This window comes from Strongylocentrotus purpuratus, unplaced genomic scaffold (genome assembly GCF_000002235.5).
Source record: "Strongylocentrotus purpuratus isolate Spur 01 unplaced genomic scaffold, Spur_5.0 spur5_scaffold_7, whole genome shotgun sequence".
NCBI classification, from domain to species: Eukaryota; Metazoa; Echinodermata; class Echinoidea; order Camarodonta; family Strongylocentrotidae; genus Strongylocentrotus; species Strongylocentrotus purpuratus.
Window position 1 is genome coordinate 37,911,539 of NW_022145613.1, and position 26,460 is coordinate 37,937,998.

General features: G+C 36.8%; 2 protein-coding genes and 1 non-coding gene across 3 annotated transcripts in view; 1 reads left to right on the plus strand and 2 right to left on the minus strand.

Moving 5' to 3' along the window:
- LOC753819 (extracellular serine proteinase) overlaps positions 1-9,184 on the plus strand; it is a 16,765-nt gene extending 7,581 nt beyond the window's left edge. The window contains exons 6-13 of the mRNA XM_030974747.1: positions 2,235-2,419; positions 2,772-2,943; positions 4,178-4,363; positions 5,245-5,429; positions 6,284-6,452; positions 6,850-6,882; positions 7,769-7,953; positions 8,435-9,184. Of these exons, the coding sequence (XP_030830607.1) occupies positions 2,235-2,419; positions 2,772-2,943; positions 4,178-4,363; positions 5,245-5,429; positions 6,284-6,452; positions 6,850-6,882; positions 7,769-7,953; positions 8,435-8,596 (1,277 nt within the window). The 3' untranslated portion in view covers positions 8,597-9,184. The remainder of the gene's footprint in view (positions 1-2,234; positions 2,420-2,771; positions 2,944-4,177; positions 4,364-5,244; positions 5,430-6,283; positions 6,453-6,849; positions 6,883-7,768; positions 7,954-8,434) is intronic.
- Positions 9,185-10,962: 1,778 nt separating this feature from the next.
- LOC115918195 (procollagen C-endopeptidase enhancer 1-like) lies at positions 10,963-13,474 on the minus strand. Its single transcript, XM_030975007.1, has 2 exons — positions 13,308-13,474; positions 10,963-11,823 (listed from the first exon to the last, which is right to left on the minus strand). Exons 1-2 carry the CDS (start codon positions 13,416-13,418, stop codon positions 11,644-11,646), a joined length of 291 nt encoding a protein of 96 aa, XP_030830867.1. The 5' UTR covers positions 13,419-13,474; the 3' UTR covers positions 10,963-11,643.
- Positions 13,475-19,914: 6,440 nt separating this feature from the next.
- Positions 19,915-21,878, minus strand: LOC100889693. Its single transcript, XR_004062034.1, has 3 exons — positions 21,833-21,878; positions 20,970-21,082; positions 19,915-20,025 (listed from the first exon to the last, which is right to left on the minus strand). It is a non-coding gene; the product is annotated as an uncharacterized LOC100889693 (transcript).
- Between the last annotated feature and the right edge of the window lie 4,582 nt (positions 21,879-26,460).

Genomic DNA, 26,460 nt, shown 5'->3' on the forward strand with positions numbered 1-26,460 from the left:
AATTCGCAGGAAGTTTCAAATGTTGTACTTTCAAATGTTCATTTATTTTTATTCATTTCTCTGTTAAATAAATTAATTAATTACAAATCCCTATTATCATACCCATACTTATTACGAAAAATAATCGATTTATAAATAGACCAAAAAGTAATCGTCGTTATCAAATCGATTTCGGTTTGTGAATTTATTTTTAGTAAGAAAACGATATCTCTATCTCTACTTTAAATATTCAAAGAAGGTTTCGTTTGCCTTACATGAAATGAAAGCATAAACAAAATTTTCAGTTTCTTTGCATTTTAAACAAAGGTCATCGCATAGAAGACCCCACAGATTTTTACGAACTGCATGGTAGCATATTTTATAAAGGCTTGAAATTAAATTCACGTAAACAAAATTCCTTAATCCCAATCAAATGGTACCCTATGCTTCATCATATATCCAAAGTTTTGGAATTGATTTTTGTTGTTTAATTCGTCTAGTTTTAATTCGAATATATAATTCATTTACTGAAACAAAAGTACCATTTTAAAGATATCCTTTAAATATATAATACTACTTTTATACCAGTCTTCATAAAAAAAAAAAATCATTTCAAAAACAATATTTTGATTATACAATAAAATCTTTTCGTCAATATATTTCTATGCCTGACATTCAACGGATGTGTGAATTTTTATGAGGTACCATGCATGTAATATTTCAATGTAAAAATGTGGCACATTTCTAAGTTTTAAAAGATATAATGCATCATCAGTATAATTGAAATTCAACAGTAGATGGAGCCCTCCCAAACAGTTAAACCAATATTGTCTCATATCTTTCCAAATTCATTTTGTATTATTTAAAAACATCCCAAGCCACTTCAGCCTAAAACTGATTAATTGCCTTTTAACATAGATCTTTCTTTTTCCTCCTTCACAATAATCTTGAGTAACAATACATCGTTTCACCTTTTCAATTTTACTTTTCCAAAGAAATTTAAATATCAAGCTATTAAGTTTTATCAAAAAAGTAGACGTTATTGTATCAACAATCATTAAATGTATAACTTGACTAATTGCAATTGATTTAATTATAGTCAATCTACCAATGGAAGTCAGGTATCTTTTCCTCCAGTTATCCAGCAGTTTTTGATTTGTTTCTAATTTATTTTACCAATTGATCTTTAAAGCACATTGTAGATCAGGTGTGATATTTTACTGGCTCATCTGTCCAATGTAAGCCAAAATAAGAAAACGACCATCGTTGACAGGATTTTCCAATCCAAATCAAGACGACTCTTTTCTCTATTTAACTTCGGTCTGCAACTTCCCCAAAACACTCTTATTCGTTTAAAATATTTTCAAAAGAATTTATATCAGATACATGAAATAAAGTGTCATCTGCATATAGCAGCAGTTTCAGATCAATACCTTTATCATTAATATCCAGACCTTTAAGTTCATTATCTTCTCTCACTTTATTTGCCATTAATTATGCGGCAAGTACAAACAAAACTGCCGAGAGGGGACGCCCTTGGCGTATTTCTCTCAGAAAACTAAAAGTTTCAGATTTCCAACCATGTACAATTTCAGAACTTGCAATATTAGTGTATAAAATTGTCACCCACTTCTGGAAAACGCGCCTTGTCATGTTTTCGATAATATCTTTCGTAAGTCTTACATTGCAAGCCTACAGACGACCTCTCTTGTAACCCGTCTCGTCTGGTTTTTATGAATAATTTTTCCAATTACTTTTTGAGGACGGTTCGCAAGCACTGTCTCAATGATTTTGTAATCACATTTCAGCAATGTGATCGGTCTCCAATACCTCAGCTCTCTGTGATCTCCTTTCTTGTATATCAATGTGATTATTCCTTACCTTTGAGTATTGGACATTTTCTCATTAGCATAACACTCGTTAAGAGCGTCAACTAAAATATCACAGATCTCATTCCAAAACACCTGATAGAATTCCGCGGTTATTCCGTCAGAGCCTGGAGTTTTGTTTTTATTCATCGCGAATACAGCTTGTTTAAATTCTCTGTGTGTAAATAAACCTGCACATATCTTATTTTCAAGGATATGACAATCATTATAATACTATCAAAAATGGCACAGATTACCATTTTTGTCTTTTAAATTTCTTGATACCCACCAATTTTATTATCCGTGATTTACACCATATGAAATGTTCTTTCTAGTTTAGACTAATGATTTTTATATGATAGAGATATTTTGTAATATATTGAACAGGTTGTGATTGGGTAGCTGGGAACGCCACCCTGCCTGCTGTAGCTTCCATGTCGCTTGGTGGTGGTGCTAACCAAGCAACCGATGATGCCATCCAGCGAATGATTGATGCTGGTATCACTGTGGTTGTAGCAGCGGGGAATAGTAACACGGATGCCTGCAACACCTCACCAGCTCGATCTGAACCTGTTAGTAAATCACTTAACTCTATCGGTTGTTGTATGTGCGTCCAATCATAATGCTAAATAAAGAGAAGAGAGAGAAAGGAGAAAAAATGCAGATGGGTAAGGGGAACGTTACACCCCCTCCAAACACCATTTCTTACATCGAGTAATACCGACGCCCCCTCCCCAACCCGCCTCCTCATGCTACATCAGGTTTTTGCTCTATTATAAAGCAAAAACACCCTCCTCTATCATAACAACAGAATGAGATCATAGGTTAGGTTGTGAAAGTAATGTTTAGCTCATACTTGTAATGAGCTACGACTGATTGTAAATATGAGCTCACGTTTGTTATTTTTGCACCATTTACATCTAGGCAATCACTGTCGCAGCATCAGATATTACAGACACTAGGGCTTCCTTCTCTAACTACGGTACCTGTTGTGATATCTTTGCACCTGGCGTGGATATTACATCAGCTTGGTATGGCGAACCAGATGCTACTAACACCATCAGTGGTACCTCTATGGCTTGCCCACATGTAGCAGGTATGTTTCTCTCACCACCAGTGGTACCTCTAAGGCTTACCCACATGTAGCAGGTATGTTTATCTCACCATCATTGGTACCTCTATGGCTTGCCCGCATGTAGCAGGTATGTTTATCTCACCATCAGTGGTACCTCTAAGGCTTGCCCACATGTAGCAGGTAGGTTTCTCTCACCACCAGTGGTACCTCTATGGCTTGTCCACACGTAGCAGGTAGGTTTCTCTCACCACCAGTGGTAGCCATTTGGCTTGCTCCCATGTAGCAGGTCATGATGTTTCTCTCACCATCAGGGGTACCTCTATGACTTGTCCACATTTAGCAGGGGTTTTCCTTACCATCAGTGGTACCTCTATGGCTTACTGCCATGTAGCAGGTCATGATGTTTCGCTCTATAAATTGACCACATTTTAAGAAAGTAGATTTTCCTCACCACCAGTGGAACTTATTATGTATGCACAGACTTGCAGAAGAACAACATTGGCTGAAGCAAGTAATCCGTGGTTTAAAATAAATTAAAATAAAATTAAATTTAATTAAATGAAACCTCTATGGCTTGCCCACATGTAGCAGGTAGGTTTCTCGAGCAATCAGTTGTACACCTGAAAAGGATACGTTTCAAAGGGTTACTCTAAACTTCATTCATAAGGTATTTCTTGTGGCGCCTTTTCATTCCTCGATTCATGATATCAAAATTACATTTCCCCTCATAGTGACATCACCTGCATAATATACTAAATAAGTGAATGGTGTCGAATCTGTTTTCCAACAAACTTTCAGTCAAAAATTCTTCATCATCTTTTAGTGGTCTGTCAAGTGGCACGTGTATTGACAGGTTCAGTAATATACATTTTTACAAAATGTTTTCCTTCTTTTTAAGAGATGGGATCTTCAGCCAATCACTTTATTTCTCTGTAAATTATTACCCCGCATTCTCTAATGATACCATCCAATACTAATAAAATGGGAATAATGTAACAACAGAACACACAAAAAGAGATTCATCACATATAATCCATGATTTTTAATCATGAGGTTCATCAATTAAGGTGAGTAAAAAATAAAAAAAAACACCTTGAAATAGGCGGTATACTGTTTGTAGGGTGTCGTTATCAATAATTTTGCATTGCCGTTGTTTAGATTTGAAATAATATTTGTAAATCTTATTTACTACCTAGTAAATCACATCAATTGATCGCCTTATTTGTATATTATATGTTTATCACATTGCATGAAGGTGCTGCGGCGGTAATACTTGCTAACGATCCCGGTCTCACCCCAAGTGAAGTGAAAGAAGCCCTTCAACTTAAATCTATCGGTGATGCTGTACAAGATCCACAGTACGGATCACCCAACCTATTACTCTACATAGGGGAAGGATCAGGAGGTGGATTCATCCCTACACCACCACCACCACCACCAGGTAACTAGGTCTTAACACAAAGACGTAGAACATGCCCCTCAACCTGGCCCAATCAATTGCCCTCCCCCACAAAAAAATACATCATACAACATTGATTTAATTTCATTGTTTGTTTTGATTCCAACTCGATTACGATTTGTTTTACATACATTTTGTGATGTTATATTCATGTTTTTAACAACGAAGATATGGAAATAAATAAGTTCAAATTCAAATTTAATTCATGTTCATACTTAATAACAACTTCATTGGTTCAAAGATTCCATTCATGCATCCACTTATACTTCTCAAAAAGTTCCATTGATAGTCAATCTTACAAGTTGTAATCTTGTTACACTGAAATATTTCATAGTTTTTACGATCTCTTCGGTTCATAAGTTAAGAGATATTTTAATGCTGGGGTTGGAAGGCTTCTGTTATGCATTTTATGAATCATAACCACTGAATCTCTTTTCAATTTGTAACCCTTTTTTTCGATTGCTCATTTAAAACTCAACATTTCGTCTGTTTTGTTCTTCTTTTCGTATTTCCTTCTCACCCCCCCCCCCTCTCTCTCTCTCTCTCCCTTTTTATGTTTCCCACGTTCTCTCCTGTTTCTCTCTCCTTGTTCAATAACCTGTTCCTCTCACTTTTCTGCGTGGACTTCTTTTTTAAATATTAATAGTAATAAAACAATCCCAACATTTTTGTCACTCTTCTTCTTCTCCTCTCTATTATTATTATTATTATTATTATTATTATTATTATTATTATTATTATTATCAATGTTATTATTATTATTATTATTATTATTATCATTATCATTATAATCGTTATTATTATTATCATGTTCATCATCATCATCATCATCATCATAATTCTTATTCTTACACTCCACACAGGCTGTGGTGGGCTATTCGACTCACCGTCGGGAACGTTCACCAGTCCATATTACCCAGGTAGCTACGATAACAGTATGAACTGCGAGTACCTTATTTCGACCACGGATGAACAGCAAGTAGTGTACGTGACCTTTGAATTCTTCGATCTCGAGTCCCAAAGCACCTGTAACTACGATTCGCTCACGGTACTTTTTTCTTTTGAGTTTCTCTCTTTATTCTCGATATTCTTTTTTCTTCTAAAAGTCAGCTTTCACAACTTCCTTCTCAGTTTTTCGTTCGTTCGTTCGTTTGCTTTTGTTTTGATTTGTTTTGTTTATGTATTGTTTGAGAATAAAACATATATATTTAAAGCGGAGTCAAAGCGGGTGGTTTCCATTTTAAAATTTATATAATGACGAGTATTGTGACTGCCATAACAAATTCAAATGAGTACGAGACATTGCGCAAAGATGAGTATGAACTCCGTAGTTGAGAGCTTTTGTTAAAAGTACCTGAAATTGTTAAATCCCGACAGAGACTCAAGGAAATCTGAGTCTTTTCCCCAAATGGTACTAAGGTCTTCGTTTCTCCCGAATGGCCGTGCAAAAATTTGTAAAAATGCAACAAATTCAACAAAAAAATAAATCACAACACTTTTATTTTTCATTAATAGAACAGCTCATCTTTGTGATAGCAAGATCAAATTATATACAATAGAGGCCTAGTATCACAGGGTTATTTTAACCAACCAAAAAAAGGAAATATAACCGTACAAGAAGTAAACAGGTTAGAAATCAATGTATAGCTGTGTATATATATATATATATATATATATATATATCCTCTAAAAACTTAATTTGTCCTCAAATAAGTCATTTTGAGCGATGCACCCCCCCCCCCCCTCGTAACGCAAACCAATGACCTGTTTTACCCCTCCTTACGGCAAGAAGTGGACGCACCACCGCCTTGTATAAGTTTAGTTCCTGGTACGGGGAAATAGATAGTTCCTTACAAGCTTGTCCACAGCGTATAAATCAAGTTCTTGGTTGTTTCTGTACAGGTATATGATGGAACAAGCACGAGCGATCCTGTGTTAGCGACTTTGTGTGGTAACACCATTCCTGATAGCTTGACAAGCAGTGGCATGAGCATGTTCCTCGTGTTCAAAACTGATAGCAGTGTTACTAGGAATGGCTTTTCTGCATCATACCAAGCTGTAGAGAGCGGAGGTAAGTAATAATCAATGAAGGAACACAGCAAGAGTTCAAACTAACCTTAATATTTGAAAACATCTATCACCAGAAAAAAATGTTACAAATGATTGAGTACAATACCTTGATTCTTTAACGTCAGAGGTTCCAATTAGCCGACATTTGTAGGCGGAGGCGATTGAAACATATTCTAGGTTTTTTGAGGTTTTATGATGCACAGTTAATTTGTGGAATCATTAAGCACAACAAATAAACGTACAGTTCTATAATCAATTATGGGCATATTTTAAGATTTCCAAGCCTCGACATTGAGAACTTTTTGAGATATAGCGTAAAAAGTATACCATTTTATTGGCAGTTTACTATAAACCCATTTTTATGAATTTACCGCATTTTTTTTCTCCTGAGGGATCAGGAGGAGGATTCATCTCTACACCACCACCACCAGGTAAATATGTAGGTCTTAACACAAAGGCGTAGAACATGCCCCTCAACCTGGCCCAATCAATTGCCCCCCCCCCCCCCACAAAAAATACATCATACAACATTGATTTAATTTCATTGTTTGTTTTGATTCCGACTCGATTACGATTTGTTTTACATACATTTTGTGATGTTATATTCATGTTTTTAACAACGGAGATATGGAAATAAATAAGTTCAAATTCAAATTTAATTCATGTTCATACTTAATAACAACTTCATTGGTTCAAATATTCCATTCATGCATCCACTTATACTTCTCAAAAAGTTCCATTGATAGTCAATCTTACAAGTTGTAATCTTGTTACACTGAAATATTTCATAGTTTTTACGATCTCTTCGGTTCATAAGTTAAGAGATATTTTAATGCTGGGGTTGGAAGGCTTCTGTTATGCATTTTATGAATCATAACCACTGAATCTCTTTTCAATTTGTAACCCTTTTTTTTCGATTGCTCATTTAAAACTCAACATTTCGTCTGTTTTCTTCTTCTTTTCGTATTTCCTTCTCACCCCCCCCCCCCTCTCTCTCTCTCTCCCTTTTTATGTTTCCCACGTTCTCTCCTGTTTCTCTCTCCTTGTTCAATAACCTGTACCTCTCACTTTTCTGCGTGGACTTCCTTTTTAAATATTAATAGTGATAAAACAATCCCAACATTTTTGTCACTCTTCTTCTTCTCCTCTCTATTATTATTATTATTATTATTATTATTATTATTATTATTATTATCAATATTATTATTATAATTATTATTATTATTATTATCATTATCATTATAATCGTTATTATTATTATCATGTTCATCATCAGCATCATCATCATCATAATTCTTATTCTTACACTCCACACAGGCTGTGGTGGGCTATTCGACTCACCGTCGGGAACGTTCACCAGTCCATATTACCCAGGTAGCTACGATAACAGTATGAACTGCGAGTACCTTATTTCGACCACGGATGAACAGCAAGTAGTGTCCGTGACCTTTGAATTCTTCGATCTCGAGTACCACACCACCTGTTACTGGGATTCGCTCACGGTACTTTTTTCTTTTGAGTTTCTCTCTTTATACTCGATATTCTTTTTTTCTTCTAAAATTCAGCTTTCACAACTTCCTTCTCAGTTTTTCGTTCGTTCGTTTGTTTTTGTTTTGATTTGTTTTGTTTATGTATTGTTTGAGAATAAAACAAATATTCAAAGTTTTAAGGAGTAAAAGCGGGTGGTTTCCATTTTATAATTTATATAATGACGAGTATTGTATAGCTGCGTATATATATATATATATATATATATATCCTCTAAAAACTTAATTTGTCCTCAAATAAGTCATTTTGAGCGATGCACCCCCCCCCCCCCCCCCCCTCGTAACGCAAACCAAGGACCTGTTTTACCCCTCCTTACGGTAAGAAGTGGACACACCACCGCCTTGTATAAGTTTAGTTCCTGGTACGGGGAAATAGATAGTTCCTTACAAGCTTATCCACAGCGTATAAATCAAGTTCTTGGTTGTTTCTTTACAGGTATATGATGGAACAAGCACGAGCGATCCTGTGTTAGCGGTTTTGTGTGGTAACACCATTCCTGATAGCTTGACGAGCAGTGGCAGGAGCATGTTCCTCGTCTTCAAAACTGATAGCAGTGTTACTAAGAATGGCTTTTCTGCATCATACCAAGCTGTGTAGAGCGGAGGAGGGTACTAATCAAGGAAGGATCACAGCAAGAGTTCAAACTAGCCTTAATATTTGAAAACATCTATCACCAGAAAATAATTTTACAAATGATTGAGTACAATACCTTGATTCTTTAACGTCAGAGGTTCCAATTAGCCGACATTTGTAGGCGGAGGCGATTGAAACATATTCTATGTTTTTTGAGGTTTTATGAGGCACAGTTAATTTGTGGAATCATTAAGCACAACATATAAACGTACAGTTCTATAATCAATTATGGGCATATATTTTAAGATTTCCAAGCCTCGACATTGAGAACTTTTTGAGATATAGCGTAAAAAGTATACCATTTTATTGGCAGTTTCCAATAAACCCATTTTTATGAATTTACCGCATTTTTTCGCTAACAGTATCAAATATTGAAATATTCCGCTACAGATTCCTCACAAAAACTGTATAATTATGAATGTCAGGATACACACAACTTTATGTTGCCAATCCCGAGGGTGTTATGTATGCTTAACAACTCATCTACTTTTATTTTCCCGCTTTCTTTAGCATAATATTATAAGATATTCCGGTCATATGAATAGTGAATGAGCTGAAAAGCTTTATAAAATATAAAATAAAATATAAAAAAGTGTAAGATTCATCATTACGCATAACGATGAATATTAATGTTATCATTTTGCTTGTAAGATTTTAGAGTTTTGCTTTAAATTACGCATAATCACTGGATTAAAATTAAAAACGCACATTCACGGGATTTTCTAAATTTATTTATTTTGGTAGGACGGGAAGATAGGACATTGGGTGAGAGGAGGATGGATGAATGAAGAGCAAAACAAGATTACGGAAGAAGAGAAGGAATGGATGAATGGAGAGAGAGAGAGAGAATGAGGAGTAATAGATGGATAGGGGATAGTTGTTAAAGGTAAAGACCAGTAATGGTCATGCGATTGCATTGTGAAAGAAACGTTGTGGAATCGATCAGAAAAGGTCGATCATAGCATCTAGCATCTGCAAGGTTCTGGAATCATCAAAATGATAAGAAATTTGGCTCATTCTTCGTAAAGTTACAAGCACTATACACAGAAAGATGTATATGGGACTACCCTATCTCTCTCACCAGACCATGAGAGAAATAAATTTACCAAATATATGAATTAGTAGGCGGTTTCCCGGCAAATTTTTTATCATCATGTATTAGTCAAAACATATTCTTTCACATGATTGGTAATGAGAGCTTCCATTTCATTTTTTGAAATTGGGGCGTTGCCAATACTGGTCTTTACCTTTAAGAAAGAGAGAGAGACAGACATAGAGAAAGCCATAAAGAATGAGGGAGAAACAGAGGGAGAGTGAGGTGCAGAGAGACAGATTGAGAAAGGGGCGGAATAGAGAGAAAGAGAGAAAGAAAGAAAGGAAGCCAGAGAGAAAGAGAAAGGCAGAAAGAGAGAGAGAGAAAAAGAGAGGAAGAAAGAGAGAGAGAGAGAGAGAGAGAGAGAGAGCGAGAGAAAAGAAAAGAGAAGAGAAAAATAACTATGACAGATGAAGGAAGACAGAGAGAGGCACCACAGATGGAAATAGAGTATTGAAGGGGTGGTGAAAGAAAGTTCATTGCTATTCGGTCTAATGACTCTTGGTCCACTACCCAGCTTATCTAACTTCACAAAGAGAGATCGAGACGGAGGAGGAAAGGGATAAAGGGAGAGAATGAGAAAGAGAAAGAGAAAAAGAAAGAGAGAGAGAGAGAGAGATATATATATATATATACATACAGACAGAAAAGAAAGCCATTATATAAGATTACTAATTCGAAACATATTCAAAAGCAACAGGTGCTTTTTTTAACATTTGCCACTTAGGTGCTTCATTAAAATCGTTCATAGTTCTCTCCCCCTCTACCTCTCTCTCTCTCACCCTTCTACCCTCTTTCTCCCCTCTTCCCCCTCTCTCTCTCCCTCTCTCTCTCCCTAATCTTTTACTCCCCTCACTCCTTTCTTCCCCTCTCCGTCCCTTGCTGTCTTCCCCATCCCTCAAACCCACCCTACCCCCTCACCCCATCTCTCTCTCTCCCTTCCTCTTTTGTTCTCTCACTCTCTCTTTCTGTCTTTCTTTCTTTCTCTATCTTTCTCTTTATTCTCCCTCATTCTATGTGGCTTTATCTCTCTCTCTCTCTCTCTCTCTCTCTCTCTCTCTCTCTCTCTCTCTCTCTCTCTCTTTAGCACCTATCCCCTATCCATCTATTACTCCCCATTCTCTCTCTCTCTCTCTCCATTTATCTCCTTCTCCTCTTCCGTAATCTTTTTTTGCTCTTCATTCATCCATCCTCCTCTCACCCGTCCTACCAAAATAAATATATTCAGAAAATCCTGTGAATATGCGTCTTTAATTTTAATCCAGTGATTATGCGTGTTTTAAAGCAAAATGATAATATTCATCTTTATGCGTAATGATGATTCTTATACTATTCTATAACTCTTTTAAGCTCATTCACTATTCATATGACCGGAATATCTTATAATATTATGCTAAAGAAAGCGGGAAAATAAAAGTAGATAAATTTTTAAGCATACATAACACCCTCGGGCTTGGCAACATAAAGTTGTGTGTATCCTGACATTCATAATTATACAGTTTTTGTGAGGAATCTGTAGCGGAATATTTCAATATTTGATACTGTTAGCGAAAAAATGCAGTAAATTCATAAAAATGGGTTTATTTGAAACTGCCAATAAAATGGTATACTTTTTACGCTATATCTCAACAAATTCTCAATGTCGAGGCTTGGAAATCTTAAAATATGCCCATAATTGATTATAGAACTGTATGTTTATTTGTTGTGCTAAATGATTGCACAAATTAACTGTGCATCATAAAACCTCAAAAACATAGAATATGTTTCAATCGCCTCCGCCTACAAATGTCGGCTATTTGGAACCTCTGACGTTAAAGAATCAAGGTATTGTACTCAATCAATTGTAACATTTTTTTCTGATGATAGATGTTTTCAAATATTAAGGTTAGTTTTAACTCTTGCTGTGATCCTTCCTTGCTTAGTACCCTCCTCCGCTCTCCACAGCTTGGTATGATGCAGAAAAGCCCTGTCCACTACCATAGTGATCACTTTTGAAGACGAGGAACAAGCTCCTGCCAGTGCTCAGCAAGCTCTCAGGAATCGTGTCACGACACAAAATCGCTAGCCGAGGATCGCTCGTGCTTGTTCCATCATATACCTGTAAAGAAACAACCAAGAACTTGATTTGTATGGTGTGGACAAGCTTGTAAGGAACTATCTATTTCCCATTACCAGGAACTAAAATTATACAAGGCGGTGGCGTTTCCAGATCTTGCCGGAAGGGGAGGGGGAGGGGGGTAAAACACTTACTGTCAGCCATAACGCTTTGGTAGGAGGTCCTTAGTTTGCGTTACGAGGGGAGGGGGGGGGGGTGCACCGCTCAAAATGACTTATTTGAGGAAAAGGTAAGTTTTTAGAGGATATATCTACATTTCGTGCGTTGCATGACTATACATAGATTCCTAACCTGTTTACTTCTAGTACGGTTGTATTTCTTTTTTCTTGGTTGGAAAGCAAATAACCCCCGTGCCCCTTTTTCAAATAACCCTGTGATAATAGGCCTCTAGTCTATTGTACAGTGCGTCCCAGAAAAAACGAAACCGAGAAGTATCGATGTTTTATCATAACTTAATCACAACCATAATTAATGAATGATACATATTTGGTTTAGCCATGCATGAAGACTCTCGTCTACGGCTGATTGTCAACGAAACGGAGTTAAGTCTTTTGTCAAATCTGCCTTTTGCTACGGCAGGCACCCAGTGAAAACGAATTCGTTTAATAAAATTATGGAAATGCAAGCACTACTTTAAACAAACAGAACTTTGTCATTCCTCGCTCATTTTTCCTGATTGAGGTGTCATATGAAAGGGCAGAAACTCAACTTTCTAGAAATGTGAATTTTTCTTCGAAATTCAGATACCGCCCACCAAATGTCTTTTTGGTTTCCTTCCTTCAAATTGCTTTTAATCACTCATGCGTGAAATATGCATCATCTGAGTAGCATCACATGAAAGAGGAGACTCTAAGCTTTCCAAATATGTATCATTCATTAATTATAGTTGTGATTAAGTTATGATAGAACATCGATACTTCTCGGTTTCGTTTTTTCTGGGACGCACTGTATATAATTTGATTTTGCTGTCACAAAGTTGACCTGTCCTCTTTATATAAAACGAAAGTGTTTTTATGTTTTTCTGAATATGTTTGCATTTTACAACTTATTTTTTGCTTAATTGTATGCATGGTCATTCAGAGGAAACGAAGACCTTAATACATTTTGGGAAAAACACCCAGATTATCGTAAGTCTCTGTCGTGATTTAAAAAATACAGGAACTTTTAACAAAAGCTCTATAACTACGCAGTTCATACTCATCTTTGCGCAATGTCTCATACTCATTTGAATTTCTTATGGCAGTCACAATACTCGTCATTATATAAATTATGAAAAAGGAAACTACCCGCTTTTACACCAAAAGGCTATGAATACCTGTCTTATTCCCAAACAATACATTAACAAAACAAAACAAATCAGAACAAAACAAACGAATGAACGAAAAAATGAGAAGGAAGTTGTGAAAGCTGTCTTTTAGAAAAAAAGAATTTCGAGTATGAAGAGAGAAACTCAAGAGAAAAATTACCGTGAGCGAATCTTGGCCACAGAGGCGATCGGACTCGATATCGAAAACTTCAAAGGACAGTTGCATTACTTTATTTTCATCCGTGGTCGAAACAAGGTACTCGCAGTTCATATTCTTATGGTAGTTAGCTGGGTAATGTGGACTGGTAAACGTTCCCGATGGAGAGTCGAATTGCCCGCCACAGCCTGTGCCTGGTGTAGTAAAAATAATGTTGATGATGTTGAAGATAATAATAATAATGAAGATAGTAATAATAACAATGATAAAAATAATAACGATAATGATAAACATAATGATAACAATGATAATAGAGAGGAGAATTAGAAATAGAGTTGGAAAAATTTGTCCTTGTTTTATCACTATTAATAATTAAAGGGGAAGCCCACCCTGGTATTAAGAAGAAGAAAAAAGACGAAATGTTGAGTTTTAATTGAGCAATTGGAAAATAGGGGTAACAAATTGATAAGAGATTCAGTGATAATGAATCATAGAACGCATACCAGAAGCCTTCCTTCCCCAGCATTAAAATATCTCTAAACTTATGACCCGAAGAGATTGTTTACGCTATATCTTAAAAAGGTCTCAATGTCGAGGGTTGGAAATCTTAAAATGTGACCATAATTGAGTATAGAACTGTACGTTTACTTCTTCTGCTTATTGATTCATCAAATTAACTGTGCATCATAAAACCTCAAAAATATAGAATATCTTTCAATCGCGTCTATCTACGATGTCGGCTTGGCACCTCCGACGTCAACGAATCAAGGTTTTGTAGTCATTCAATTGTTTAAGCCAGTTTCGGCAATTACGTAATGCGGGGTTACTGTAACTAGGTCGGTGAAGCTTTCTCATACCGCCACTTTGAATATATGCGTTTTGTTTTAGACTGTCTGTGTAATTAAACGGCGATCGTACGAACTCCGTAAGAAGGACGTTAGAAGATATGCCCAATCTACGAATCTCTACGAGCTATGAAATTTGTACGAGCAGGGAGATTCGTACGAACGCATCGTTCGTTCGAACATTTGTGACCGTAGCTTAAGGTTAGTACGAACTCTTGCTTTTACCCACCTCCGCTCGCCACAGCTTGGTAGGATGCAGAAAAGCCTTTCGCAGTTTCCCACCAATCACTTCTGAAGACAAGGAGCAAGTTCCTGCCAGTGCTCATCATGGCACCAGGAAGGTCGTCACCACACAAAATCACTAGCAGAGGATCCCAAATGGTCGATCCATCATATATCTGAAAAGAAACAACAAAGAACTTGATTTATACGCTGTTGACAAATAAAGGAACTATCTATTTCGCAGTACCAGGAACTAAAATTATACAAGGCAGTGACATATCCAGCTCTTTCCGTAAGGATGTGGAAAACATTTGAACTTACTGTCAGCCATAACCTTTTGGTAGGAGGTTCTTGGTTTGCGTTACGAGTGAAGGGGGGGGGGGGGGGAGGGCATCGCTCGAAATGACTAATTTGAGGAAAACGTCAGTTTTTAGAGGATATATTTACATTTAATGCGTTGCTTCACTATACATTGATTCCTAACCTGTTTACTTCTAGTACCGTTGTATTTCTTTTTCTTGGTTGTAAGCAAATAATCCCCGTGCCCCTATTTCAAATAACCCTTTGATACTAGACCTCTGTTATACAGTGCGTTCAAGAAAAAAACGAAACCGAGAATTATCGCTGTTTTATCATAACTTAAACACAATTTGATGCAGCTCACATGATGCATATTTCACGCATGAGTGATTAAGATTAATATGAATTAAGGGTACCAAAAAGTCATTTGGCTCCCGGTATCTGAGAAAATCATGTTTATAGAAGGTTCATTTTCTGCCCTTTCACGTGACAACTCAATTAGGAAAAATGAGCTAGGAATAACAAAGTTATGTTTGTTTAATGTAATGTTTGCATTTTCATAATTTTGTTAAACCAATTCGTTTTCACTGGCTGCCTGCCGTAGCAACAAACAGAATTGACGACAAACTTAACTCCGTTTCTTTGACAATCAGCCATGCATGATGTCTTTCGTCTATGGCTGATCGTCAATGAAACGGAGTTAAGTCTTTGGTCAATTTTGTTTATTGCTACGGCAGGCAGCCAGTGAAAACGAATTCGTTTAACAAAATTATGGAAATTCAAGCATTACTTTACACCTCAGAACTTTGTTATTCTTGGCTCATAGGTGTCATATGCCGAAAAGGGCGGAAAGTAAAATTTCTAGAAATGTGATGTTCTCTTTGAAATTTAGATACCTTCCGCCAAATAACTTTTTGGTACCCTTTCTTCAAATTGATTTTAATCAATCATGCGTGAAATATAAATCTATCGAAGGAGGAAGATCTATGCTTTACAAATAAGTGTCATTTATTAATTATAATTGTGATTCAGTTATGATAAAACATGGATAATTCTCGGTTTCGTTTTTTTTTCTGGGACGCGCTGTATATAATTTAATTTTGCTATCACAAGCTTGAGCTGTACTGTTTATAAAAAACAATAGTATTTTGATGTTTTTCTGAATAAATGATGTTTGCATTTTTTCAATTTTTTGTTGTTGCTTATTTATAATGCGAGACTATCTCTAATGCACAGCCATTTGTGAGAAACGAAGATAGACTTTGGGTAAAAGACCCAGGTTCGTCTCTGTCTCTGTCGTGATATAACTAATAACAAAAGCTGTATAACTATGCGGTGCATACTCATCTTTGCACAATGTCTGGTACTAATTTGAATTTGTTATGGCAGTCACGATACTCGTCATTATTTAAATTATAAAAAAGGAAACTACCCGCTTTTAATCTAAAAGGCTATGAATATCTGTTTTATTCCCAAACAATAAATAAACAAAACAAATCGAAACAAAACAAACGAACGAACGAAAAACTGAGAAAGAAGTTGTGAAAGCTGATTTTTAGAAAAAGAATCTCGAGTATATAAAGATAGGAACGTAAGAGAAAATTTACGTAGAGCGAATCTTCCATGCAGGACAATGATAGATCGATATTGAAATCATCAAAGGTCAGGTACATTGTTTTCGTTTCATCCGTGGTCGAAAGAAGGTACTCGCACTTCACATCGGTAGGGTAGTTTTCTGGGTAATTTGGACTGGTGAACGTTCCCGACGGTGAGTCGAATGTCCCACCACATTCTGTGTGGGGAGTAATAATAAGAAGTATAATAATGATTACGAAGATAAAAATAATAATGATGATAATAATAATAATAATAATAAAAATAACGGGGGGACATTCGTTTTTCCAAAGGTTTTTTTTTCGAAGGTTCGTATTTCCGAAGGTTCATAATTCCGAAAATGAAAAAGGGTTGATAATGCCGAACATTTGTAGCATTATTCCAAAGGTTCGTCATTCCGATGGTTTATAATTCCGAAATAAAAAAGGGTTCATAATTCGAAGGTTTGTATTTCCGAAGATGAAAAAGGATTCATAATTTCGATAATGAAAAAGGATTAAAAATAATTCCGAAAATGCAAAAGGTTCATAATTTCCAAAGGTTTATATTTCCTAAAAATGAAAAAGGGTTCATAATTCGAAGGTTCGCATTTCCGAAAATCAAAAAGGTTTCATAATTCCGAAAATTAAACAGGGTTCATAATTCCAAACATACAATAGTTTTCATAATTCCGAAAATGAAAAAGGCCGGGTTCATAATTCTAAAAATGCAATCGGGTTCATAATTCCGAAAATGAAATAGGGTTCATAATTCCGAAAATGAAATAGGGTTCATAATTTTAAAAATGAATTAAGGTACTTAAAAAGGAGGGAGGAGAGGACCGAAACAACTGAGAGCTGCAGCCCCGCCCCTTTTATATCAAGGGTCCACATAAAAAGAGAGAGATAAAAGAGAAATGAAAACTGAATAAGAACCGGTGAATTATGCGGCCGCCGGATAATTTTATCTTTCCTTATGTTATCCCTTTGTTTTCTTTTTCTTCTATCATCTTTATTTCCATATTCTTTGTTTTTTTCCTTCTATCTTCTTCTCCTTCTATCTTTCCTTATGATCGGCTGTTTTATGTTTTTTATTCTTCTTTCATTTCCTCTTTCTATCTGCAACATAACATCAGGAATGAAAGAATTATCTGGCGGCTGCCAGATAATTTCATCCTTTTTTATCATGATCATGTTATTTTCCTTCTATTTTCTTTACTTTCGAACTTGCCTTATATTATTCTTTTTTAAGCCTTCCATCTTTTTCGGAAATATGAACCTTTGGAATTATGAAACCGTTTTCTTTTTCGGAATTATGAACCCAGTTTCATTTTTGGAATTAAAAAACCTATTTCATTTTCGGAATTACGAACCCTAGTTCATTTTCGGAATTACGAACCTCCGGAAATACGAACCTTGGGAATTACGAACCTTGGGAATTACTGACTTTCGGAATAATGAACCTTCGGAAATATGAACCTTCTGAAAAACGACATGTAACCATAATAACAATAATGATAATAATGATAATAATAATCATGATAATAATAATAACAATAAAGATAATAGAAAGGAGAAGAAGAAGAGTGGTAAAAAGTTTTATCACTACTAATATTCAAAGGGGAAGTTTACCCTGATATTACATTCAAGTTGGTTCTAATCTTAGCAGGAAAATGAGTCAAACAGGATACTGAAACAAGGTGAATAGAAAAAAGAGAGAGCGTGAGAGACAAAGAAAAATAGAGAGACAGTATAGAGAGAGTGAGTTTAGCGGGGATGAGAGGGAAATGAAAAACGAAAAAGAAGAAGAAAAATAGAGGAGGTATTGAGTTTGAATTGATCAATTGAAAAGAGGGGGAACAAATTGATAAGAGATTCAGTGAGAATGATTGATAGAATGCATAACAGAAGCCTTCATTCCCCGGAATTAAAATAGCTATTAACTTATGAACCGAAGAGATCGTCGAAAAAACCATGAAATATTTGTATAGTAAATTACCGGGATCGAACGGCCCCCGTGATCCAACTGCGCTGGCGTATGACATTCCGTCTTCTTTGATGAATTCAACGGCATCAGATTTACGGAGCTGAAAATTGTCAATCATGCATGACCATACTAGTATTATTCAATGATGTATCTATTTTATCCAGAGCCCTCGTTTAAAGTATTTGTTAACGAGGCAACTCGAGTTAAATAGCGATAGCTGAGTTTTGTTGCAGAGGGCGCTACATAAAATATTTTTTTAGTGAGATAATGAAAAACTGAGTGTCAAATTTGAAAGAATATACAATTTAAATTACAAAATAGTAGAAGAAGTAGTAGTAGTTGTAGTATTAGTAATAGAAAAAGAAGAAGTAAGAGTCGCAGTAGTATTAGTAGTATTAGTAGTAGTAGTAGCAGTAGGATAAAGAAGAAGAGAAGGAGGACTAATATTAGTAGTATAGTAGTAGTAGAAGCATTATAAATAGTTGAAATGTTCATTAGAAGTAGTATGTGTTAGTAGCTGTATTAGTATAGTAGTGATATTAATATTATTATTAGTGGTAGTAGTAGAAGTAGTAGTAGTAGTAGAAGTAGTAGAAGTAGAAGTAATATGAGTAGTAATAGTAGTCGTATAAGTAGTAGTAGTTGGAGTAAGAGTAGTAGAAAAAGGAGTAGTAGAAAAAGAAGAAGAAGTAGTGGTAGTAGTAGAAGCAGTAGTAGTAGTAGTAATAGTAGTACACTGTCGCTTATATAGTTGGAATATTTTTGTTTTACCCCAATTCATGTAATTATTTTTAAAAATAATTTAAAAATAATAGATCTAGATAATAGTATACATTCTCAGATTTAATTGAATAATAATTTGACAATGTGTGTTTTGCGTGACTGCTATTTTTTGCTACTATTCATATCAACTAGGGGACCTACGCCCTTAAGTCACAAATGACAGTAATGAGGATTAATGCCCCACAAAAGGGCACTAATATAGCACATCGACACGATTTTGATCATGGGGCCTCAAAGTTACGAGGCTATTGCTTTGTCACTGAACCATGACTGTACGCAGCGGGGGCTAGGGTAGGGGGCAGATTCCATAAAAAAAAAATTAAAAAAAATGCAATACATTTTCAATAATTTATTTCATTTTACCCCGGTCCCCAACATAAAAAAAATCCTCTGGACGGCTATGCATTATGTGGCAAGGCAAATATTTAAATTCTGAAAAATAAATAATGACGATATCGGTGGTATCGATTTCCGATATCGTGTCTATATCGCGTGTATCTAGTAAATTATTTACATGGTAATTGACAAATCAGATTGCAGGGATTCTTCTACCCGTTCTATCAAACTAAATAATGTCATTTGTGCAATTTAAATATGAGCTCTGTAGGAATCCGGAGGAAAATCTACACTAACTTATTAATAAAAAAAATAGAGTCGTAATTATACACGAAAAAGGATGAAGATATTGAAAAGCTTTAGGTTATGTTTCATTCCAACAATGATATACAATGAAAGCTTTTGGAAAGCACGATATGATACTGCAAACAGTAAATGTAAGATTCGAGCGGCCCTCGTGCGTCTTTGTAAAGGCCGTAAAGCCGTCTGACCGTCAGAAAAACATTTAAAAACAAACAAAATACATCGGATCTACTTACTCGTTCAACCAGATGATCGCTGAGATCGGCGGCGAATCCACTGAACACATCTTTGTATGTGCGTAGAATTTTGGCGCCATCTAGTATGAAAGCGACATCATCCAACTTCCGTCCTTCCTGTACATTATGCAAGATGTCGTTTCATGAATATTGTTTTCATAAAAAGGCACATAATTTCACTCTTTTAAATTAATTTTGTCACCTCCAGGTTATGTTGTCTCTGTGCTTTGCATGTTGAGCTTATTTTAGACATAAATGTTAATGAAAACTTAAGAAAACGTTCACAAATTTACTATTGGAAATAACATTCTTTCACTATTGTTTTCGGGACATCACACATTCTTTCAAACGTTTTATGACACTGTTTCGATCCTAATTATGCCGTGGTATGACATAATCTCACAAAGCCACTGACAGAGTTAAAAGGGTATGAAGTAAAATGTCACTTTAGTTGGACTCTATCTAATATTTTGTGGGTTAAAATAACTGACTTGGTTCTTGTGACTATCGTCCCAGTTAACAGACAGCTTTTAAAAACTGTTATTGAACCTTAATTAAATGTTATACTTTAACAATTGAAAACTCATATTTATTCAAATAGTTTCATGTTTATTCTTATATTTGTTTGAATTCTTTGCCAGCTGTCACTTCCATTTTTATGATAGAATTGTAAATATACTGGGAACAGCACCCAACACAAAGCATAGTTGTAACGTTTCATTTTGGTGCCCCCTCCGCATTCAGCAAAGAAAGTTGCACGTGGTTAAATTATTTTTATATACTGGTCGCAGGATGACCCCCCCCCCCTCCCCCATTTCCTTCATAAATTTTCATTTGATGAGAGGGGAAATGTTTGATGAAGATAAGATGGCAAGAAGAGTGGGATGGATGCGAAAATAAGACATACAGAAGGAGGAGAACCCAGAGAATTAAACGCTGAGTAAAAGATGATAATGGTAGAAAATAACAAAACTTGAAATATATATATATCATTATGAAATTTAAAAACATATTCTTAAATTCCCCCCCCCCCCCCCGGTACAGAATATTAATTATCTCACCTTGAGTTTGACGATATAACGCCCAGGGATTGGCTCATCAACTCTTATCAATGGCGCAATCAGTTGCGAAGCTACAGCGGTGGCTAGGAGAACGACTAGGAGAACTTTCATTTCTAGCAATCAAATAAACATAACATACATCAGGATAAATTGCTGAAAATTAGTTCTTCACAGTTTCTTCGCATGCAGCTAGTGACAAATTTACCTGTTCTGGTAATTTTCCTCTGGAATCATGAGAGGAAAATTACCAGATAAAGACAGAATCAATTTTAACGTTTCTTCCTGACTAATCAGAGGAACCTCTTTAGTTATCAGGAAAAAAATTACTGACTGCAATTTTCTGAAAAAATACATTACATCTCAAATACCTGCAAACTCATATAAATAGCTACTTCGAATCATGTAGAATTGCGATGTTGATTTATGAACTCTGAACACGTATGAGAAATGAAACATTAATGGTGCCGCCATGTCATGACCGTATTGAGAAAACTAATTAACCCAAAATAACTGATTTTCTATAACCTTTCGCTTTTATTTTTTTTAAATTTGTGTAGGTATCCTAGCAATTACTTGGTTGGACCTAAAAGATGCACGCAAAATCTTTTGGAAAATGTTTAAAAGCTTTTAATATAGTTTTATAGAAACAACCCAGTAACTTCGAGGTCAAAACGAATCACATGTTACATTAGGATCTTAAAAATGATGTAAGTTCAAATTGCAAAAAAAAATAAAACATGTCAATCGTTAGGATGTAGACTTTTATCCGAAACTGCTGGCTCGAAATGAAAACAAGTATTAAAACGATCATTCAAAGTAAATTGGCATCTTGATCATCAAATCCATCAAAGAAAATAACTTACTGGTTTAGTACTGGTAAATGTAGATGTAGTGTGGAGATCAGTGCTGGCTTCGTATAGGCAACCGAGAGAAGATGTGAGACTAAGGCATTAGTGAACATATTTATAACTTAATGTTAAATTCAGATGTTCAGGTTCTCATAATCAATTACACCAAGAGCAATTAATATCGTCACAAGTTCAAGTTCAAGTTCGTAACGCAAGTAAATAAGATAAGAATGTATAGCATTCATTAAAATAAAATTTGGAAATTAGCTGACACGACACTATCAAGGGCAATGAGCCTAAACACAACACGCATTTTTACATCGACACGGGATGGAATATTTCTAACCGGATGGCCAACTTGGGCGGGGCGTTTCACTGTCAATCACGTTGTTCTTTCACAAAAAAAAAACCTACATCAGCTCATTTCAGTTCAGTTTATTAAAAAACAGCACACATAGCAATCATTACGAACAAACATGATCCAAATTAGCTGACACGACACTTTCAAGGGTAATGAGCCTTAACGCAACACGCATTTTTACATTGACACGGGGTGGAATATGTCCAACTGGATTGTCAACTTGGGCGGGTCGTTTCACTGTCAATCACGTTGTTCTTTCACACAAAAAACCTACATCAGCTCATTTCAGTTCAGTTTATTAAAAAACAGCACACATAGCAATCATGACGAACAAACATGATCCAAATTAGCTGACACGACACTTTCAAGGGTAATGAGCCTTAACGCAACACGCATTTTTACATTGACACGGGGTTGAATATTTCCCACCGAATGGCCAACTTGGGCGGGGTGTTTCACTGTTATTCACGTTGTTCTTTCACAAAAAACCTACATCAGCTCAGCTCAGTTCAGTTCAGTTTATTAAAAAGAGAGCAGACCTAGCAATCATGACGAACAAACATGAGTCAAATTGGGACCCTAAAATGCTATGTTTGTGATTGGGCCCCTGGGAAGATGAACCTCTGAATCACGGCGGATTGGCAAAGAGACCAACGTGTTTCAAGGATCTGCGCAATTCAAAATATGACAGATAGTGTGATACAATCATGGATACAGGCGCGCCGGAAGCAGTTTGGGATGAGGGGGGGGGGGGGGGGCAAACATTCCAGGGGGCTCACCTTCCAGGGGCAGTGACGCAATGGGCAAAACAAATTGGAAGGGGGGGGCAGTAGAAAAATCTGCATCACCACCACTCTTACACGTTACATGCAGGCCTGCGGAACGTTTTTCAAAGTGGAGTATTAACGTTATCGATCAGGTAGAGCGTGAATTGGCTTGGGATCCAGGGCCTGAGCCTCGGCAGGGGGTCAAAGGGCTGAGCCCCCGGAAGGTCACGGTTTTTAGGCATTAAATTACGTAAAGATAGGCATATTTATATTATTTGTGACACTGGCAGGTCACTAATTGGCGGAGAGTCCAGGGAGCAGAGCCCCCGGAAGCTCAGTGGTTTTAGGTATTTAATTACGGTTAGATGAGCATCTAGGGGCCCTCTTTAAGACCATTGATGTGGTCCAGGGGGCAGAGCCCCCGGAAGCTCAGAGGTTTTAGGTATTCAATTACGGTCAGATGAGCATCCAGGGGCCCGCCTTAGGGCCCTTGGTGGGGTCCAGGGGGGCAGAGCCCCCGGAAGCTCGGGGTTTTTAGGTATTTAATTACGGTCAGATGAGCATCCAGGGGACCGCCTTAGGACCCTTGGTGAGTGCGGGGGCGGAGCCCACGTAAGCTTTTAAGTTTTAATTACGGTCAAATGAGCATATTTTGATACCTCATTTGTGAAATTGGAAGGTCACTTAATTTCTCTCTCTCTCTGTCTTTCTTTTTGTCTGTAACATACTTTTTCAAAAAGTAAGGGGGCTCGAGCCCAGCGGTTTTGCAGACCATGACATAAAGGCTTCTAAATAAGCATATTTTTTCGCCCGACTGTAAATTTGGGAATTTCTAATTTTCCAACAAACGCATAAAAAGGTATGACTCACAAAAAAAATGAGAAACAATACTAGAAATTCATGTCATTTCAGCTACATTTGTAAATCACTGGTATCGAATAAGAAATACCCCCCATCAGTACGCCAGCGTTCAGGGGCTCATATTTTCTCACCCCTATAACAAAAAACATACACGCTTTCCTATTCTCTTACAATATGTCCACGATATGCGCGTATCGCTATTATAAAAAAACCTCCATTGATAAATATAGGTGGCATGCGCAATGTTAAGGAAATCTAAATCCTGCTAACTTTCCTTTTCTTTGAATGAAATTTTATATGTGATTTAATTCTGGTTTTTATTTATGTTATGTTCTTTTGGGTTAAAAAATACAACCATCTGTACAACTCATTTACTGCTTCTTTTTTTTTTGGAGGGGGGGGGGCGTTTTGGGGGTGGGGCAAAAATGCGTTTTGCCCCCCCCCCCCCCCCCACTTTTTTGGTTGCGGGGGCACCTGCCCCCCTGCCACCCCACTTCCGGCGCCTATGCATGGATACGATACAGTCTCACGCGCACAGAGCCCTACAAACAAGCTGGTCCCAGAGTCCGCCAACCGAGATCAAGTTCACATGACGTACAAAAAAAAAATGCACAAAACTGATTATAAGTAAATGGCAAGGTTATGTAACTTTAAAACATATTTACAAAGAAAAAAGCTGAATCACTGAAAACATCATGAACCTCCCTACCCCCCCCCCCCCTGCCGTAAGCGGCTTATCATGCTGTACGTATCACATTGTCACACATACATGCAAACACCCCCCCCCCCCCCCCCCAAAAAAAAAAAAAAAAAAAAAAAAACACGCAAACGCACACACAACACCCACAAACACACACACAGGCTGATTGACTAATCCTTGCTATAATACTAATTGTTTCAGAAAGTAATATCGGCAATCTGATTCAATCTATCTAACTGTAGCTGGTTCCACGCTGGTTCCACATGTGATTCGAAACGTGTCCGGACCCCTGGATATCCACCCCCCGGATAAACACCTCCAGTCAACTACCCCCTACAACAAATACCCCCTAGGAAACTCCCCCCGGACAACTACCCCCGGACAACTACCCCCGGACAACTATGCCTTAGGACAACTACCTCCTAGGACAACTACCCCCGGACGACTACCCCCAGACAACTACCCCCTGGGATAGTTGTACGGGGGTACTTGTCCTAGAGGATGGTTGTCGTAGGGGGTAGTTGTCTGAGGGGTAGTTGTCCCGGGGGTAGTCGTCCTAGAGGGTGGTTGCCCTAGGGGTAGTTGTCCTAGGTGGTAGTTGTCCTAGGGGATAGTTGACTGGGGATGGTTATTCGGGGGTGGATGTCCAGGGGGTAGGTGTCCTAGAACCAGCAAATGAGATCAGCGCATAAGAGTTATATGAATATTCATTAACATTATAATTAATGGGCTCTAATTGGCTGTATATAAATTAAAAAATTACATCATACCTCATTATATTTTAGACCTTGACGTGTATATAACTCTTTGTTATGTATGAATAGAATTGTTATAGAATTAGACAAAGAACAAAACGAAACGAAATACGAAAGGAAAAGAAAAATAGTATTGCTACACAAACTTTTATTTCTATTATATCACCGTAAGGTATTGTATCCTCTCTCACATGCGTTGATTTATCTCCCCTCTTTCCTCCTTGTTCTCCTCCTCCTCCTCCTTCTTTTTTTCTTTTTCTGCTTGTTCTTCTTGGTCTATTCTTCTTCCTCATCCTCTTCTTCATCTACTTCCTCTCTCCTCTCTCTCTCTCTCTCTCTCTCTCTCTCTTTCCCCCTTCCTTTTACTATCTCTCTCTCTCTCTCTCTTTCTCTGTCTCCCAACTCACTCCTTTATTTCCCTCTTCCTCCCTTGCTTTCTTTCCCGTCCCTCAGCCCCACCTACCCCCAGCCCACCCTTCACCCCTCAGCCCTCTCTCTCTCTCTCTCTCTCTCTCTATCTCTCCTTTTTCCAATATCCCTTGCTCTTCTTCCCATGCATTCCTCCCTAGCCCCTCTATGTGCATACATTATGTACGGGCAAGTCTGAATCCGATGACCGGGATAAAGATATACATCTGTATCTGTAAAGTGCTTAGAAACAAGCGCTATATAAACCCAGAATATTATCATTATTAATACTTTCCCTGATATTCATTCTCTTCTTTTGTGTATGCCATAAGTCATTGTTAACTGCTGCGCTGATACATGCAGATGTATTCGTCTCGCAGTCACTATTCATATTCTTTCGTTAAGGCCTATGTACAGGCTCATGCCCCTCTCACTTCTTTTTTTTTCAATCAAAAAAAAATTATGTTCCCCTCCTCATAAGACATTTTGTAAAAAAGAATTTGTTCAAACATAAACGAAATCATCAATTAGATTACCTAATATTATCTTTCATAAAACAGAAATACTGATATTAAGCTTTAAGAGATCAATATTCTAAATACATGTATATGGAAGCCAAGCATTCAATGGCCTATTCTTACATCCCTTGTCATTCTCTTGTGATATTGACTATGACGATATCAATTTGGCCTTATCTTGTCTACGACGGTACTCAAGCTGGTAACTAATCTCAATAAATGTGAGAGTCGTGACATATGTCTCTGCTTTAGACAAACGTACACCAAAAAAAC

Excerpts from the sequence above, each read along its gene's own strand:
- LOC115918195 (XM_030975007.1), bottom strand. The coding sequence starts at position 13,418 with ATGAACTGCGAGTACCTTGTTTCGACCACGGATGAAAATAAAGTAATG. Across the intron at positions 11,824-13,307 it reads GTGGCCAAGATTCGCTCACG|GTATATGATGGAACAAGCAC; the intron begins GTAATTTTTCTC and ends GTTTCTTTACAG.